The sequence below is a fragment of the Cydia splendana genome, chromosome 6, assembly GCF_910591565.1.
Source record: "Cydia splendana chromosome 6, ilCydSple1.2, whole genome shotgun sequence".
In the NCBI taxonomy this organism is placed as follows: domain Eukaryota; kingdom Metazoa; phylum Arthropoda; class Insecta; order Lepidoptera; family Tortricidae; genus Cydia; species Cydia splendana.
The window spans coordinates 1583095-1601777 of NC_085965.1; the positions used below are offsets into that span (position 1 = coordinate 1583095).

Sequence of the window (18683 nt, forward strand, 5' to 3'; positions counted from 1 at the left end):
CATTTTTTTGGAATCTAATTATGATTTAGAGTTTAGTTATGTACAAGATAATAAATTAATAATAAGTTGATTTAAATTGATTTTGCACGTGTATTGACTCTTCCACGCAACACCTCCATTCAGAATTTTTAGATTGGTCTGTACAAATCCTCACTGGTACTGCATTACATTTGTGTCAATAGCGTCAAGATTGTTAATCGCGGGATATATCTGAAAGCATACAAAGAAATAATTGTAATTAATTTTGCTCATAGTTATTTTCTCAAAGTTATGTTTCTGGTGTGCCAGCGGTAATTGGCCCCAGTACACAATGGGCCATCGCCGGCCACTCCGAGAGACGCATTTATGCGTTAGAGGGAGCAAGTGATATTGCTATCTCATTCTACCGCATGGCTGCGTCCCTTGGAGTGGCCGGCGATGGCCTATTGTGTACTGGGGCCTTTAAACCCTATATTAGGGTTTATAAAATGAATTGCCAAACAAACTTATTACTGCACCTGGTTCCAGCGAGCTGTTCGATATTGAACCATATTACTACGTGGATAGGGTGTTCAGCCGGCCGTCAGATGTTTCTGGTGCGCAGTGAGCTCGTGGCGGCGGCGGTAGTCGGAGCGGCCGAACCGTTTGTCGCAGTACTGGCACGGGTAGCGCTTCTCGTTCGTGTGTTTAATCATATGCGACTTTAGGTAACTGAAACAATTTAATGCTATTTAAACCTCAAACCCAGAGTTCAAAATTTGCCAGCCTATAAACGAGTTTAAAATTTTAAATTTAGAATTGTATTTGACTGTCTTTTCTGACCAGTTACCGCGAGGGGTTAAGGCATAGACTAGGAATCCTCTAGACGGAGTTTAGAGCAATTATTTCATGAAACCGATGCTGCCAAAAATACGGGGGTGCGGGGGACGAGGTGAGCGAGGTCCCGTGCCGTGATTGGTCCGTTCAAAGACACGGACGTCACACAAAGACACTTTCGACTCGAAAATGGAGTAAAACTACCGTATTTGTGGCAGAGGGGGTAGAGCTACTATGCTCAGTTTGGAGGATGTCTTGTCTGTGGGTTAAGGGCATAAGGGTGTCAGGAATTATGCAAAATTACTTTCAATGCGCTTTGACTGCCTACTACGCCTATGCTTCTTCATGGCTCAATTATGGGATAATTCTTTGGGGAAACAGTACTGACATAAACGATATATTTGTTCTCCAAAAACAGTGCGTACGAATACTAGCCAACACTACATACTCCGACAATTGCAGACCCTACTTTATTAAATACAAAATTTTGACGTTGACATCAATTTACATTTTAGAAATCTGCAAGTTCGTCAGAAAATACCCGGAATTCTTCCCAAAAATTGCCGACCGTCCTCGACGTTTCGAAAGTAGATTTAAGAATAACCTGGCGCCACCCATAAGTTCTGTACTAAAGCTACATAAATCAAGCCCAAACATGATGGCAATAAAAATTTACAATAAAATCAGCGACGACCTTAAATTGCAAACATCAGACACGCTATTCAATAAGCAGTTGAAGGACTTCTTAATCAATAAATGCTATTATAATCTGAATGACTTTTTGGAAGATGAAATGTAATTATTATGTAGTTTTTAGTATACTTATTAGACATGACTCAATTTTGAATTTTAATAATTAGTTTTAAATTAACATTATATACCAATTGACATTTTTGACATAAACTGTAAGCACCTAACATTTTTTTAAGCATGAATATTTAATTTTATTATTTTTACTGACATATAATTTGATAATTTGCTATTGACGTTAGTAAAAATTATATAATGTTTACAACTATTTATTAATTTAAAATGAAATAAGATATTGTTAATGGTACCTACATACATACAAACTCAATCCTTAGATTTAAGAATATTGCCGTGCCCTACCAGGGCCCATGTGAAACATCTTTGTATTACCTATGTAACACCTGTGTACTTACCATGGATGCAATAAATATATGATATGATATGATATGATTGAACCCTATCACTTTATTATAAAGTTCAAAATTAGAGAAATAAATATTCCCTCTGCCTTATAAAGGCAATCGGTGGACAAATCAAAAAGTTCAAAATGGCGGCCATGTTACCTGTTCGTCTTGAAGCTCATGTCGCAATACTCGCAGTGGTACTTCTTCACATCGCTGTGCACAATGCGGTGTTTCCTGAGTGTGGTCTTCGTCGAGAACGACATGCCGCACTCGCTGCACTGGAACGGGCGCTCCGTCGTGTGCGAACTGCGGGCGAAAGTGGACTTTAAGTGACGTGACATACGGTTGAGATTAAAAGAACGTGATTGTTCAGTAGCTAGTATGTATGTAAACACTTTATTGTACATAAGACAGGTTAAGATACAATTAACGTGTATACGTGTCTCTGTCTACTGAACTTATGTAACTTTACTTGATTTGTTTATCTACTGTTGGTGTGTCTTATAAAATAAAATAAAAATAATTAAACAGAAAGTATAAATGTACAAAGGCGAACTTACCCTATAAGGGACCCTAGGTAGTCATAAAATTGTATTTATAACTAGTTAACTAGTTTCGGGCCTGGCCTCAAATTATCTCCATACCAAATTTAATTTTAAAAGGCAAACGACAGTCATTGAAAATAATGATAAGAGACTAAGTAAAGAACTCATGGTATAACTTACCCTAAATGTTCTTGAAGCATGTTTTTGTCAAAGAAAGCCTTAGAACATATTTCGCATTGATGATTTTTCTCCTTTACATGGACCTGCCGTCTAAAACAAAGATTTCACGGGCTATTATTATGTAATAATAATCAGAAATATCGTGTGGGTGTATTATTTATAAGTCAATTAATTAAATACAAATAAATTTATACAATAGGGAGTATTACGCAAAACTGCTTAGGGGGCGCCAGTACCACTATCCATCACAATCTGGGGGTCTACCGCGAAACAAGAAAATCGAAATTTCGTTATCTAACCTCTCTGTCACTCTTGCATATTCGAGTGATAAAGAGGCAGATAACTAAATTTCGATTTTCGCGTTTCCCAGTAGGCCCTTGTTAACAAACCGCCTTGATGCATCAATAGCCGGGTACTGACTGAGCGAGCAGCCTCGCGAGGCAGCCTCGGACGAATGCCGCGCAACGTTTGCCGCGCGAGGCAGCCTCGGTCAGTAGGTTTTGTTGCACGAGGCTGCCGCGCGCGGAAAAGCCGAGCCACGGTGACGCCTGAGCCAAACATGGAGCGCTCAGTTTAACGTGAAGTCGCACAGAGACCGCGCGTGTATTGAATGATGCCGTTCATTCGAAAACTGTCACTTGGTAGTGATATTTATTTATATATGAGGAATGAGTTTTTCGGAACTTATGTACGAAATATCATTTGATATTTGCCAGTCACTTTGTGATGAAGGAAAACATCGTGAGGAAACCGGACTAATCCCAATAAGGCCTAGTTTCCCCTCTGGGTTGGAAGGTGAGATGGCAGTCGCTTTCGTAAAAACTAGTGCCTACGTCAAATCATGGGATTATTTGTCAAGCGAACCCCAGGCTCCCATGAGCCATGGCATAATGCCGGGACAACGCGAGGAAGATGATGATATGAGGTATTTAGGCAGTGGTCTGCCTAAATACCTGATCCTGTGATTCGGCTTTTTTTTTCTCTCGACTTTTCCTTCCTGTAAGATCCTAGCAAGGACTCCATCTTTTTCTTTAAATCACTTATTGGAATGTTTATTTCTTGGCTTATATTTCCCCACGCATCTTTTCTTAGTCCTCTATTAGTGTAATCGGGACATTTCGCATTCCATAATCGTCTATATTCACCATGTAGTTGTATCAATTTAAGGCACTGTTCTTTATCCATGGCGCTAACATGCGAAGAACAAGCGAGGCAAAACACAACCGTCTTGAGTGAGCGCGGCAAACTTGCTGAGGCGCCTTTGAGCATGGACAAATAACCGACAACGCTCGGCTCGGGCCGAGTCGCGCTCGGCCGAGGCCAGACATGCGTTTGCCTCGGGCGAGGCACGTCCTGACTGACCGAGGATTTGCCTCACGAGGCTGCCTCGCGAGGCTGCTCGCTCAGTCAGTACCCGGCTAATGTCATATTTAGCAGGAGATCTAAGGTCCACCACCTTGCATTTTGGAGACAAAGCAAACCGCTTGGAACAGGTGTTCCTGGGGGTGATCTGAGCTGATTAAGCCCGGTTGCCAAGAGGTTCCCCCCAGCTGGTGGGCAGGGGAGGGGGGGAAATAGTGCCTCCGGCGCGCCTCACTCTAAGCTTTATATCTGCATACATCTCACAACTATATCAAGTTTGGTGTCTTTTTCGTGTAATTCGAGGATGAAGAATTCATTTCTGTGACTAAATTTTCAGTCACCCATACAAAAAATTCGAGAAATTCAAAATTCAAAAAAAATCTTTTAATTTTTTTTTTCGTAAATCCTCTAAAAAATTTAAACTATGAGGATTTGCTCTAGAAAAAAAATACCTGTGAATAGCCCAGTTATCCTACTATACAGAATAGTAAACTTGTCAAAAATTTTTTTTCATAACCCTGTTAAAAAAAAATGTTTTGTGTCGCGCGGCGTACCTGCATTGTAAGAGCGGTATGCAGCGTTTAGGATTTTTAAGTATGTTTAGATGATTTCTGATAAGTTGTTATTCTTCTGGTTGAAGATTACATTAATAAATTACTCCTGGACGTGATATATATACAAATATAAATTAAATATATAAATAAAGATGTTGGGAAAACTTTCGCCAACAGAGTTAAGTATTATAAATGTGATAAAATTATTATTTGTATGTCTTTTCCATATCTCGGGACCATGGGGTCCCGGACCTTTGGGAGGCGTACGTGGGGCCGAAGCCAACAGCGCAGAGGCCCTTTAAGGCACTTTAATCTAAAAGCAAGGGATACATGTGGTGGATACTATCCCCGAACGCACAATGTGATACATCCGGAGATGGTCCCCGCCAGGTGCAAAGACTATTGCAGTGCAGCACTTTTGAGCTGCGATGGGAACTAAGGTCATGGGCTATAGATTTGAAAGTTGGATGGACTGGATAATGGGCTATGGGAGAGACTAGCGGACATCTGCCGTGACAATCAGTCTCAAAATTGTAAAGGACAGGTGGTGACTCGCCAACTCATTGAGTGGGCCCCGCAATGGCCGCACGCACAGTGCGACAACAGGGCAACACTTTGGAGTGGCTGTGAGGTTGTCGAGAGGTGAGTCTGCGGTAGCCAGATCCCGGTAATCCGTTCAGCAGGCCGCCGGCGTTATGACATTTTACACTTCCAACCTGGAGCATAGGTCCCGCTTTTGCTTCTCCATTCTGGCCGGCCAATCAAGGCAAGCACAGAGGCGAGGGCCAGATGACAGGGCCCTCTGGAATAGGGGTCCGCGGTGTCGCCACTCACCGTCAGCTCGCCACAAGCTGCCCCCGCGGGACATTATTATTATTATTGTGGTGTTGTGGGCCTTTGAGTGTCGCATTGACCAGCATTGATCTATTGTGACGGCCCTTTAAGTTCATTACTAATGCCCGTTGCATCCAGAAAGTTCCAATTTCTTTGGGCCGTAATGTTTTGTACCTCATAGGGTTGCACTACGTGTCGCCCTAGGTAGGTACTTCTTGTTGACATTAGTAGTCCACAAGAACAGAGAATGTGCATTGCAGTCTCCTCTGACTCCTGACATAACCTGCATGTTGCATCTTGTTTCTTGCCAATTTGAAACATATGTTTGTTCAACTTGCAGTGTCCAGTCAGTATTCTGGTCACCGCGCAGGTTTTGTGCCTTTTGAGTCTTAAAAGCTCCTTAGCAGTTTTGCTGTTGAACCCTTTGATCAGAGCTTTCGAGTGTTCTTGTCCTTTAACGAACTTCCACCAATCGATTGCTCTCGTTTTTTCTGTTGCTGAGCAGAGAATATGCATCTCGTTTTGTGCTTCCACAGAAGGGTTCTGGGCCGACCAGGGGTGTGTCTGCGCCCTTTCTAGCAAGTTCGTCCGCTTCTTAGTTTCCGTTAATGTCGGAGTGCCCTGGTACCCATCTAAGTGTAACTTTGTTGGAGTAAGCCAGTGCATTTAGGTTTGTTTTACAGTTCTGGACTAGTTTTGAGTTTGACTCAAGGGATTCTAGTGCCAGCGGAGCAGCCTGGCTGTCTGAGTTGATGTAGATATGCTGGTGTCTTAGGTTTCTATCCAGGTTGATCTCCGCACATTTGTTGATGGCGAAGACTTCTGCCTGGAAGATTAAGGCCAGTGTGCCCATGCTGACGCTAGCTCTGAGCTTAGATCTCTCACCATAGATCTCACATCCTACATCATTGCCTTTCTTGGAACCATCTGTATACCAGATGTGGCTTCCCTCTTCGACGTACATTTGGTTGTTGACCCATTTGTCTCTAGGAGGTATTTCTACTGTGTACAGTTTGGTGAGATGACATTTGGTGTGCGTGTCATCAGTGGGCATGCTAGGGGTTCTATTCGCGAAAACCCAGGCCTTTAGATTGGTTAATGCCTGAGAGCGCCATTTTTGCCTGTTTAGCGTGTATATTCTGTAGACGCACTGCTTGGCCTCCTTTTGCACCTGCAAGTGGAGTGGTATGATGTCCAGCAGTGCATCTAGGGCCGCTCCCGGTGTCGAGGAGTAGGCGCCTGTTACTGTTAAACAAGCCGTGCGTTGCAGGCTGTTTAGAGTGTCTATTGCTGTCTTTTGGCTGGTTTTGTTACACCAGACTGCGGAGGCGTAGGTGACAATTGGCCTCTCTACCGCTGTGTATAACCACATAGCAATTTGGGTCTTAAGCCCCATCTTGCTCCTGCCATTCGACAGCATGACCACATGGCCATTTTCGCTTTTTGTATAATGTTTCTCAGGTGAGGGTTCCAAGTTAACTTTTGGTCGAAGGTGACCCCTAGATACTTGACCTCTGCCGAGAACGGTATTATTTGTCCATTAAGTCTTGGTTTTGTGAGTTTATCGAGCTTCCGTTTCCTTGTGAATGGTTAAATGGCTATTACAGTCTTGCTCGGATTAATGGACAAGTCATTTTCTCTACACCATTTGAATATTGTGTTTAGAGCTCCTTGCATTAGTTTGGATATTGTGTTGAGGCAAGGGCCTTTGACGATGACTACAAGGTCGGCATATCCTTGTGTATCAAAGTCTTGGCCTGACATGATTGTAAGAAGTTGGTCCACTGCTAGGGTCCATAATAGTGGGGATAAAACGCCTCCTTGTAGGCACCCTTTAGTGGTATAAAATTCATGCTCTATATATAGAGTGGCTACTCTGTTCGAGAGCATGCTATGTACCCATCTGGTGGTTTCGTCTACTCCCTCTAATTTCATACCATTGAGTATGGTATTTGTGCGTATTGTCGAAAGCACCTTCAACATCAAGGAACGCACATAGAGCGGTTTGCTTTTCCTCTAGGGTTTTCTGCACCTTGTCAACCTGGTTGAAAATTATTTCGGCGACACGGCGGTTTTCAGTTGTGTCGCATGTTCCGGTGTAGGATTTGGTCTATGTTTGGGGACAGATTATAGCCCCTCAGCAACAGCCAGGGACTGTGCATTTTAGGTTTTTTTTAACCTAATGGGCATGTAATGGCAATTACGAACAATATATATCTTATTTTAACCCGCATTTTTTGTCAAACATCTCCTATGTTAATTTTATCACATTTATAATACTTAACTCTATTAGCGAAAGTTTTCCCAACATCTTTATTTATATATGTATATATATATCACGTCCAGAAGTCATTTATTAATGTAATCTACCACCAGAAGAATAACAACTTATCAGAAATCATCTAAACATACTTAAAAATCCTAAACGTTGCATACCGCTCTTACAATGCAGGTACGCCGCGCGACACAAAACATTTTTTTTTAACAGAGTTATGAAAAAAAATGTTTGACAAGTTTACTATTCTGTATAGTAGGATAACTGGGCTATTCACAGGTATTTTTTTTCTAGAGCAAATCCTCATAGTTTAAATTTTTTAGAGGATTTACGAAAAAAAAAATTAAAAGATTTTTTTGAATTTTGAATTTCTCGAATTTTTTGTATGGGTGACTGAAAATTTAGTCACAGAAATGAATTCTTCATCCTCGAATTACACGAAAAAGACACCAAACTTGATATAGTTGTGAGATGTATGCAGATATTAAGCTTAGAGTGAGGCGCGCCGGAGGCACTTTTCTCCCCCCTCCCCTGCCCACCTGCTGGGGGGAACCTCTTGGCAACCGGGCTTAATCAGCTCAGGTCACCCCCAGGAACACCTGTTCCAAGCGGTTTGCTTTGTCTCCAAAATGCAAGGTCCCCTTAGAAAACGGGACCTTAGATCTCCTGCTAATTATATTGTATGTGAAAACTTGTCAAAAAACAGTTTAAGACACAGTATGTATAAGTTACTCTCTGGTTTACTAGTTAACTTAGTGCTGCACTCTGGCGGCAGAACATTGCAGTAATACATATTAAAAAAAACAAGCATCACCCACATATGTCTGGAGACATGTCCCTTAGAGCGGAACTTCTTATGGCAGACGTCGCACTCAAACGCCAGGTCTTTGGTGTGGATGATCATGTGCATGTCGAGGGCCTGCTGCGACACGAAGCGGCGCGCGCACGTCACGCAGCAGAACGGCAGCGCCGAGCGGTTGTGCATTTGCAGTTTGTGTATTGCCAGGCTTATTACCTCTGAAATAGGTTGAATAATACACCATTTTTCTATATGAATTATATAACACAATCCTGATTTATTCCATTATATAAAGGGCAAATGTTTGTTAACTATAGAATAAACTGAATGAAACTTAAATACAATTCTGAAGGAATCAATTACAAATCTTCTCTGGTGTTAAGAAACCTTAAACTATTATATTTACCCTAATATTTACGCCATGTCTGTCTGTCTGTCTGTCCAACCCAGGCTTTGCTCCGTTATTATTAGTGATAGAAACAAAGTGGGGATGAATTTTTCTATGCTTTAATCCTGCCTTGAACTTGTCTAGACCCATCATGCTCTTGGCCGGTTTTTCAAATGTAATTCAGAAACCCTTCTAAAACTCCATCTATCAAATTATAGAATTAAAAACTCTCATCATACCTTTATTACAAATATCACATTTAGATTTAAGACCTAAATGAGCAATCTTGTAATGTCTGTGCCGACCCCCCTTAGTGACAAACATCTTGGGACAGGCCTTGCACTGCAGCATCCGGCGCTCCTCCTTGGGCCGGTGGCTGACGGAGTGCGCCTGCAGGTCCAGCACCGCCATGCCGCATTCCTCACATATTTGTCGCTCTTGTACATTTGTACCTTTACATTGTTTCACTTTTTTGTTAGCGCCATTCTGTTGTTTACGTTTCGGGACTATAAAATAAAGAAAACAATTTATGAACAAATACATAAACACATATGTACAATTTTTATTGTGCATGAAGAATAAATTGTAAACCATTTTGATACCTTTTTCTTTAGTCCTACTGCTAATATTTTCATGTTTAATGTTTTGTATAACACTCAGCGGCTCTTCATGAGGCGCATCTTCAAATGGCCCGATGTCTCCATAGTCAGCAACCGCAAATGTTTCTTCACCCTTAAGGTCCTCAAATTCTACTTCGAATGTGTTTTCCCTCTTAACATTTACTTCTACTTTAATCTCGGCATTGCAATCAACTAAACTTGGACCACAGTCATCTGTTTCTAATGGATTCTCATGTTTAACTCCGTATTCGTCCACATACACGGTTAGTTTTCTGTCCACTAAGCGTAAATCAGGATGTAGATTTTTCAAATAAGCATCATTCTTCTGAGACACAGCCTTAAATTTGTAAAACAATATGATTTTTCTATAGCAGTTGTTACATAGATTCGTTGTTATTTTGGAGTCTTCTGTAACCTGCAATTAGAGAAAATCATCTAACGAGTGCTTTTAGTCTTCACAAAAGCTCAAACACGAAAATTTACCTTTATATCTAAACAAAACAACATAATGTCGATGTACTTTATGTTATCATCTTTTATGCCCTTTTCCAGATCGGATATATCTTTATCGGCTGGAGTTTTCAGACACGTTCTACAAGTATTCATTATAATGGACTTTAGTTGTACGTATTTAATTAAAAAAACGGTATAATAATGGAATCAATTAAACTATTTTCGATTTTAGAGCAATATCAACACATGATCAACACATATATTGACGTGTCAATTTTGACACTTGCGTTTCGTTATTTCATAATAATGTTATTGCACACGGAGCAAGTAAAATTCACGCAAGTACACGCATCGTCTTCTACATTCTAACGTGATTCTAACAAAAAAAGAGTAGAAATTAAAAAGTGGCAATACTCTAGCGTCGTTCTATTTTCTTAAGGCCCCTGTATACAATGGGCCAACGTGGGCCAGTCTGGGGGACACATTTATAAGTTAGAGGGAGCAAGTGATATTGCTATCTCATTCTATCGCATGGCTGGGTCCCTTGGACTGGCCGGCGCTGGCCCATTGTGTACAGGGGCCTTTATATAGATTGATTTGAAAGGGACGACACTCCAGTATTGCCACTTTTTAATTTCTACTCTTTTTTGTCAGACTATACATTAGGATGGTCCAGTATACATAGTTACGATATATTTAACCACTTTGACTAAAATAAACTTACTTTACAGGTAGTTTAGTTAGTTTATTTAATTGTTTTGTGTTATCCCAGAAATAAAGTTCTTATTTTTACTCTTTGACTTTGATGCTGACGGTACTTTTGCGACCTAAGCCCCCATTAGCACGGCAGCTTTTTCAACGCGCGTTAAAAAAGCGTCTGAATGACACAAATGGATAACCATGTATGTATTCACACGACAGTGGTGACGCTTTTTATCAAGCGTTGTTGGATTTTCGACTTTAAGCCTTGGTCGTTAAATCGAATTTAGTTTGCGGACAGATTCAAGCGCTTTTTTTACGCGCGTTAAAAAAGCTGTCGTGCTAATGGGGGCTAATACTGTCAGTTATTATTGTAGAACGCGCAAATATAAAAACGGCATCATTCACAAATAATATATTTCAATAATCGGGATATTCAGGATGGGTGTATACTTACATAAAACATAACCATTTAATTTAACGTTTATTTGGTTCCAATAAAAAGATGAAGCCTCACTCTTGAAGCAATCCTTTAAATCCTTTAGATTTTTCGGCCTCCGAATCTATCAGGTGATGTGTTGAGCGTCGGCCATCCTTGGCGCACAGCATTTTGTATTTTATTTTAGGCCATCTAAAATAAAATACAAAATGTACTTTAACATTTGCATTAATTATGAGGTTAAAGGCCTGTGCACACCGGCTGCGTGTGCGTGACGTGCACGTGCGCGTGCGGCGTTGTAGTATATATACAGGTCCTTATGAGAGACGGCACACTGCTTGCGTGACGTGTGCGTGTGCGGCTCCAACATTTTAGCGCACGCGCACGTGCATGGCACGCACACGCAAGCCGGTGTGCACAGGCCTTAAACATGTAGAGTAGTGTCTAAACTAGAGAGTTGAGAACCAAAAAAGCTTGGCCGGAAGCCGGAAGCTTTGTTGGCAGTCGTGTAAAAGGGACTGATGTAAGCTTTTACGAAGTTTACTCATTATTATTTACTTTTACTTAATCGCGTATAATTAAGCTTTAAATTACTTCCGCCTTTTCCCCCGGCGTTGTCCCCTCCCCGTGGTCTCGGAGAAGACTGGCCATGGTATAATAATATACTCCGCCATAATAATACTCCATTCCGAGATTCGCGTATGACCTAACTGACACGCGCCTACGTCATCATGCTGTTTACAGGTTCTCAAACTTTGAAATGTGGGAGAATTTTAACCAACGGTGAAAATTATTTTAACGGCATTAATTTTAAGTTATTCATGTAGAAACATAGTAAAATAAAACAAATCTAATGTATTAAATTAAACTTTATTTATCTATACAAGACAAAAGTTTAAAAAACTAATTCACAGTTACACATTAATTACCAAGCTTACGACGTGAAAAGTTTGGAAAACACTGCGACTGCCGACACTGAGCGAGAAGGAAATAACAATTAACACGCGTTCGACAAGGATGACGGTCAGGGCATGAAGTTATCTAGATCCGAATTGTCAAATGTCCACAGCGCTATCCTGTGTTGCCAGTAGTATAAACAGAATTACCCGAAAGTCTGAAATTTCTTTCGTGAATCGGAAGATATTGCTAACGAGTAATTAAAAATGACGTGTTATTGTAAAATTTAAGCTAAAATACATATAAATGAAAATTACAAAATTATAAAGAAATATTTTAACTTATTAACCATAGGTATAATGTACCCATGTAACATGTTATGTTGAAATAAAGTGGCAATGTTATTGTGACGTAATCGCGTGTCACTCTGGGAATGGAAGACCATGTTTTATTAGACCATGAGACTGGCTAAAGTTGACATCAACATATTTTAGCAGCGCGACTGTTTCGAACTACCCGCAAATCCCGTCCCGCTATTAAGTCTCGTTTTAGCAAATAAAAACGTGTAAAAGGGGCTTAAGGCACAGTCCAGCAAGCGACAAAAACATGTTATGGTTTAAGCCCGTACTACACAGCTGGCAAATCTGGCAACCAAGCTTCCGACGTTTCAAGGCCACTCTGACCTTTTTGGCGTGGTCCACTGACTAGTTTTTACAATAATAGTCGTCAAATATTGCAGGTCAGTAAAAACCAACTTGTATACAAAAAACCGGCCAAGTGCGAGTCGGACTCGCGTTCCAAGGGTTCCGTACATTAAGTCCGACTAAAGCCCCTGCTACACGGCAGCAGACAAGCCTACTAACCGTCTGACCTTGGTCTGTCCTTGGTGTGTGGGTCCGTCTGAGTTGTCTGGCTAGACGGTGGCAAACCACAGTGTGTTCAGAACTCGCGGACGGACAACACGTATTGCAACGCATAAAATGGCCCCTAACCTTTCAGAAAGTCGGCGTGGCATTAGTACCTACTCAGTGGCGTATGCCACCCCTGGCGGATTGTATTTTGTTTTTCTTCCTTCACTTCTGGGGCGGCAAAACTTATTGGCCGCGGCGCCAAATTTCATAACCTACCTACTCATACTAGTGCAATGACAAAAAAATAAGTTTTTGGCATAAAAATAATTTTTGGTACAAGGGGCTATTCATAAATTACGTCATTTCAAATTAGGGGGGGGGGGGGGGTCTGGACATCGGATGACGTTTGGAGGATGACATTTGAAGCATGATTTTTGGATGATTATAGGGGGGGGGGGGGTCCAAAATCGTCAAAATCGATGACGTAATTTATGGACAGCCCCCAAGCCTTTATCGCTGACTGTACTTTTATTTCCAGGGGCAACTAATACTCGTCGAGACAATTCTAAAAACCCCAAACACAATTAGGTCGCGTTGTTCTATCACAGGGTTCCTATGGCCACCTCCTGTCTCCATCATCAGATCAGCTCTATGGTACCATAATAATGCATTGTCACCCGACTTATATATGTATGCAAATTTTCAGCTCCATCGGAAACTAGAAAGTGGGTCTAATTTAACTTGCAAGATTTGAGCCGTACAAACATATTTACATACTTACGATTAGGTATATTGCAAGTTAATAAAAAGTTTGTAAAAAAAGAAAAGGGTATATGAATGAAACGCTGGCTCAAAAAACGGCATTTGTTGAGTCATTTCAACTTAATGAATTCGCTGGATTACGCTACGGGGACATACATAACTTTCTGAGAATGAAGAGGAAAGTATTTGATAAATTATTAGAAATGCTACTGAGTACCCATGGCATGGCTATTAACCACACGAGCGCACACGGCGCGTCCTTCAAGCGAAATGGCCTAGTGCGGTCGGCGTCGGGCGGCTACACGGTTCCGGACCGACCGCTCAGACCGCGGTCGCTGGCGCGCGCTCGCATGCCAAGGGCGTCCGGAGGTCAAACGAAATTTTGTTGGTAACAACTGTCTACACGGTCCGGGACAGACCAAGGCCACGCGGTTTGGGGGCTTGTCGGCTGCCGTGTAGCAGGGGCTTCACGCTTGACTGCACATTTCTTAAGGCCCCTGTACATATTGGGCCAACGCAGGCCAGTCCAAGGGACGCAGCCGTGCGGTAGAATGAGATAGCAATATCACTTGCTCCCTCTAACGCATAAATGCGTCCCCCAGACTGGCCCACGCTGGCCCAATATGTACAGGGGCCTTAATAGGTTTTCCTGTCATCTATTATAGGTAAAGAACTATTTTGTGTATTTTTTTCAAAATTTTTGACCCGGTAGTTTCGGAGATAAAGGGGGGGAATGGTCATTTTTTGGCTATTTTCTTAATTAACTTCTAACTTATTTATTTAAAAATTATACAAAAATATATTTGAAGTTCACAAAATGAGCTCGTTCATTTGACATGTAACACGATATAGTTTGAAAAACTTTTTTTTTTTCCCAAAAGTGTCCCATGTTTAAAATTTATTTACGTTACATGTCCGTCTTCGGATCACTAATTTACATATGTGTACCAAATTTCAACTTAATTGGTCCAGTAGTTTCCGAGAAAATAGGCTGTGACAGACGGACAGACAGACAGACAGAAACACGAGTGATCCTATAAGGGTTCCGTTTTTTCCTTTTGAGGTACGGAACCCTATAAAAATAACTCTAACTAACGAGTAAGTAAATAAATAAAATAAAAAATAAAAAAAATAAAAAAGCCTTTTATTTCTTGCATATTACAATGTCAAACATAAATAAAATCTGCAATACAATTTGTTTCATTTTTCAAATAGTCAAATTTAAGTAAATATTTGGTCACTTATGTTAGGTACATGTTGTTATTTGTTTTTTTTTTTTTACTACGTGAATTAAGCAAGAACCCCCTCTCAGGTAAAGGCCTCCTCCAGAGTAAGCCAGTCGGATCTATCCTGTGCTTTTTGTATCCAGTTTGTCCCTGCGACTTTAACTAACGAGTAAGTAAATTTTCAAAATGTTGGTTGACTTACGCAGCTGCCATTGTAGTTCACAGAGTTGGCACTTGAAGTCCCTGATATAATATATATCTCTGTGAATCAGCATGTGCGCTCGAAGCGTCTTTTTGTACTTGAAGGCCTTGTCGCCCTCCCCGCACAGTTAATTGGCACTCCAACGTGTGACGTGTTTCCTGCGCAAAATTGAAACTTAGTGGGTGTCCACTGTCCAAACGAGACAATCAAACCTGAGAATTTGATCAAAAAGTAAATTGTCTTCATTGTCACCAAGCGTCCATACGTATACGTTATACACAATTTAATCACCATTTTCCGTTATTATGTGTTAACAATTCATTTTTCATTTCATAAGCGGTTTTCAACTAATCAATCATATTTTATTAATTTATTAGAATTATTAGGGACTAATAAAAAATAATCATCGGGTGAAAACGTGAAACTAAAAAGTTCAAAATGTGAGAGAGTGGCCAATGAACAAGCCAAATTTAATATTCTGTAGTAAACATACGGTGGTACTTTAGTATCATCACTTATTTTATCCTCCTAAGGCCCAGCCATACAAATGAAAAATTCAAAATTTGCCACTGAAATTTGAACATATAATGCAGGGAATAGAGTTGAGTTTATTTTGTTAGAAAATTGAACGAAACAAAACAATTGCAACTCTATTCCTATACTAATATGGTTTAAATTTCATCGAAATGATTAAATACTATAGGTAGGACCTTGGGCCTTAGGAGGATATGGCTTTAGCCATACCAGAAGATATATTATATGAAAATGCTTACCTTAAATGACTTATAACCTCATATTTACTGAAGAATGTTTTGGAACAGTGTTCGCACTGGTAATCTTTTACATTTTCATGGACTCGCTTTCTAGAACAAACAGTTAAAGAGATTTAACACCAGATTTAAAATATAAATTATCGGGTCCTTCGCCAATTAATTTTGTTATCCCTATTTCCGACGTTTCTATGCAGGTTAAACTGGTCAAAGTGTGAAATGTCAAAACAGAGATATGTGTAACTGTACCAGATGAAAAGTCCATGAAAAAGTTGGAGGTAGACATAACAAATTCCAACCATCCGTCACACTTTAAGTAGAATCTAGAGAATACTATTTGTAACTAAATGTACCCCTCCCCCTTCACTCCGCCATCGGCCATAGCAACTGCTCCCGTCCCCACTCCTAGCACTTCAGCTGGCGACGCCCTTGGTACCTAATTGACTAGACGGACCCGTGAGGCCGCCGGTCGCGTGCATCCAGTCTTACAGCCTAAAAGCAGATCGAGTATTCCCTATATGCTACATCATGAGAATCACAAAATACTTACATATGGTCCTTGAGCTGATTCTTGAACGTAAACTTCTTGTGGCATAGGTCACATTCAAATAGTTTATCTACAGTCTTAGCGTGCGTGTACATGTGCTTGTCTAGCGCAGGCCGTGACACGCAGCGGCGCCCACACGTCACGCACGCGAATCGTAGTTCAGCCTTCTTATGTACTTGCATAATATGTGTATTCAGATGGACGTAATCTGGAATGGTAAAATGTTTTATGCAGTTATTTATCAATCAAAAGAGGGGAGGCCTTTGCCCAGAAGTGGGACACGCCAATAGACTAAAGAAAAAAAATTTATCAATAATATCAACAAAGAAATGTGGGTAAGAACTTTTAATATACATAATATATTTATTCATTTTTATGCTATCCAAGCGCATTTACACAATCCATTTTACTTAATTGGTTGATTCTAAACTTACGTCCATTACAAATATCACACTTGGCCTTTCGACCTAAATGGTGGATGTTGAAATGTCTGCGTCTACCACCTCTGGAAACAAACAGTTTAGGGCAGGCCTTGCATTTCAGCTTTTTCCGTTCATCCTTAAACTTGTGAGTCAAAGAGTGTGACTTGATGTCAATTACAGTTACACCACATTGCTCGCAGATATGAGGCCCTAGCGACACCTTTCCGTTCTCCTCTTTTATTTTTTTTGCTGTATTTTGTAGTTTCTTAGAGCTACGTTTTTTACGTTTTGTTTGTAACATTTTTCCATTATCATTCTGCTGTTTCACCTTTTTTGCTGCTTGAATTTGTGGCTTCTTTTTGGAGCCAAGTTTTTTATATTTTGTTGCTATGGGAGAAAGAAATAGAGTAAATGTCATACAAGCTGTTTTTAATATTCAATTGCTTCAAGACTGTACAAGGGGCTTACAAATTTAAAGTTAATAATCGACAGAACAGAATAAATTGCATGTTTAGATACAACTGTAAACTTTGAGTGATCACTCCATACTAGGAAAAAGTTATGATTACTTGGAGGCCTTGTGAGAAGGCATTCCGCAAACATTACAGTGGGACACTAAAATAGGCTATTCAGAAAGAAATAAAAAATGGTGTACCATTAAAAACTAACATCTCCATACCCGTTCCTTTAGCCCCGCTCCTAATATTATCACTTTGTATATTCTCTATTTTGCAACATGGCTCTCCTCCATCTACGTCATCATCAGAAGCTTCATCTTCTCTTATGTCATGGTACTTGTAATATGTTAGGGGATCTCCTAAAATGTCTTCATCTACAATGTTATAGTCCTCATATGTTTCAGTATCTCCTAACGTTTCTTCATATTTAACGTCTATGTCATCTATTTTAACATTCCCCAAAGAAAACGCATTACAATCAATTTTGTTTCTAATTTCTGTATTGCCATATTCAACTAAATTTGGACCATAATCGTCAGGCTCCAAGAAATTTTCGTGTTTTACGCCGTTTTCATCCACATAAAAAGAAAGTTTCTGTTCTTTCAACTGCACATCATCCAGAGATCTCAATAATGCATCATTTTTTAAGGATAGTGTCTTAAATTTGTAAAACGATATAATTTTTCTATAGCAGTTGTAACATAGATTCGTTGTTATTTTGGAGTCTCCTGTAACCTGAAATTGAAAAGAATCATTAAATAATTCTAATACATTTACTTAAAGCCTTTAACATTAATATTTACCTTTATATCTAAACAAAATGCCATGATATCGGCGCACTGTTTGTAATCGTCTTCTATACCTTTAGCCAGCTCTGAAATATTTTTATTGGCTGGAGATTTTAGGCAGGTTCTGCAAGTATTCATTACAATTAATTTCTGAAACATACACTCAGTAAAATAACTATAATTTGCTATTTTGGACTACAGCCACACCACGTCTCACAACACAACAATAACCTTAAACAACAACAATGGAATGTTGTTGACACTGACAGCCAGCACTTTGCGTTTAGTTATGCCACCAGCTCGCTTTACCATTGCACGTGGCGCATAATATAGCGTGTCGTTTACTGTGAAAATGCGCCCAAGCCACACTTTTTAGAATTTCCTCCTGCAAAAATATTGAAAGACGAAGGGCCAACCTTAAGGCACTTGTCCCACCAAGAGCGAGTAAGCGATTAACTATCGGCGATTTTCTCGCCCAAGACAAAACAAAAGATTAGGATCCTGTGTTAGTAAAAGAGACACATATATTAATAAGGACCGGGATAAGTGGCGTACACGAAGAGAGGCCTATGCTCAGCAGTGGGCGACTGAAGGCTAGAATGATGATGATGATATTAATAGTTCATCGCTGGCTGTTCACATTGCCGGCGAGAACACTCGCTC

General features: G+C 40.3%; 2 protein-coding genes across 4 annotated transcripts in view; both read right to left on the reverse strand.

The window, feature by feature from the left end:
• LOC134791231 (zinc finger protein 383-like) overlaps positions 1–18683 on the reverse strand; it is a 63684-nt gene that overhangs the window by 13721 nt on the left and 31280 nt on the right. The gene's annotated exons all lie outside the window — the stretch shown is intronic.
• Positions 156–18227, reverse strand: LOC134791234 (zinc finger protein 93-like). 3 transcript variants are annotated; one of them, XM_063762212.1, is made up of 8 exons: positions 9990–10206; positions 9489–9921; positions 9126–9392; positions 8518–8716; positions 2675–2764; positions 2109–2255; positions 498–690; positions 156–210 (listed from the first exon to the last, which is right to left on the reverse strand). In XM_063762212.1, the coding sequence occupies exons 1-7, from the start codon at positions 10110–10112 to the stop codon at positions 552–554; spliced, it is 1398 nt and encodes a 465-aa protein (XP_063618282.1). In that variant the 5' UTR covers positions 10113–10206; the 3' UTR covers positions 156–210; positions 498–551. The 3 variants fall into 3 exon arrangements, with proteins under 3 accessions (XP_063618282.1, XP_063618284.1, XP_063618283.1); XM_063762214.1 differs by lacking the exons at positions 156–210; positions 498–690; positions 2109–2255; ... (3 more) ...; positions 9489–9921; positions 9990–10206 and adding exons at positions 14858–15193; positions 15809–15898; positions 16356–16560; ... (1 more) ...; positions 17454–17967; positions 18036–18227; XM_063762213.1 differs by lacking the exons at positions 156–210; positions 498–690; positions 2109–2255; ... (3 more) ...; positions 9489–9921; positions 9990–10206 and adding exons at positions 15165–15247; positions 15809–15898; positions 16356–16560; ... (1 more) ...; positions 17454–17967; positions 18036–18227.

Coding starts and splice junctions, on each gene's coding strand:
- LOC134791234 (XM_063762212.1), bottom strand. CDS start 10,112: ATGAATACTTGTAGAACGTGTCTGAAAACTCCAGCCGATAAAGATATA. Junction 8,717..9,125: donor ATGTGATATTTGTAATAAAG/GTATGATGAGAG, acceptor AACCTATTTCAG/AGGTAATAAGCCTGGCAATA. Junction 2,765..8,517: donor GGACATGTCTCCAGACATAT/GTGGGTGATGCT, acceptor TCTTTGTTTTAG/ACGGCAGGTCCATGTAAAGG.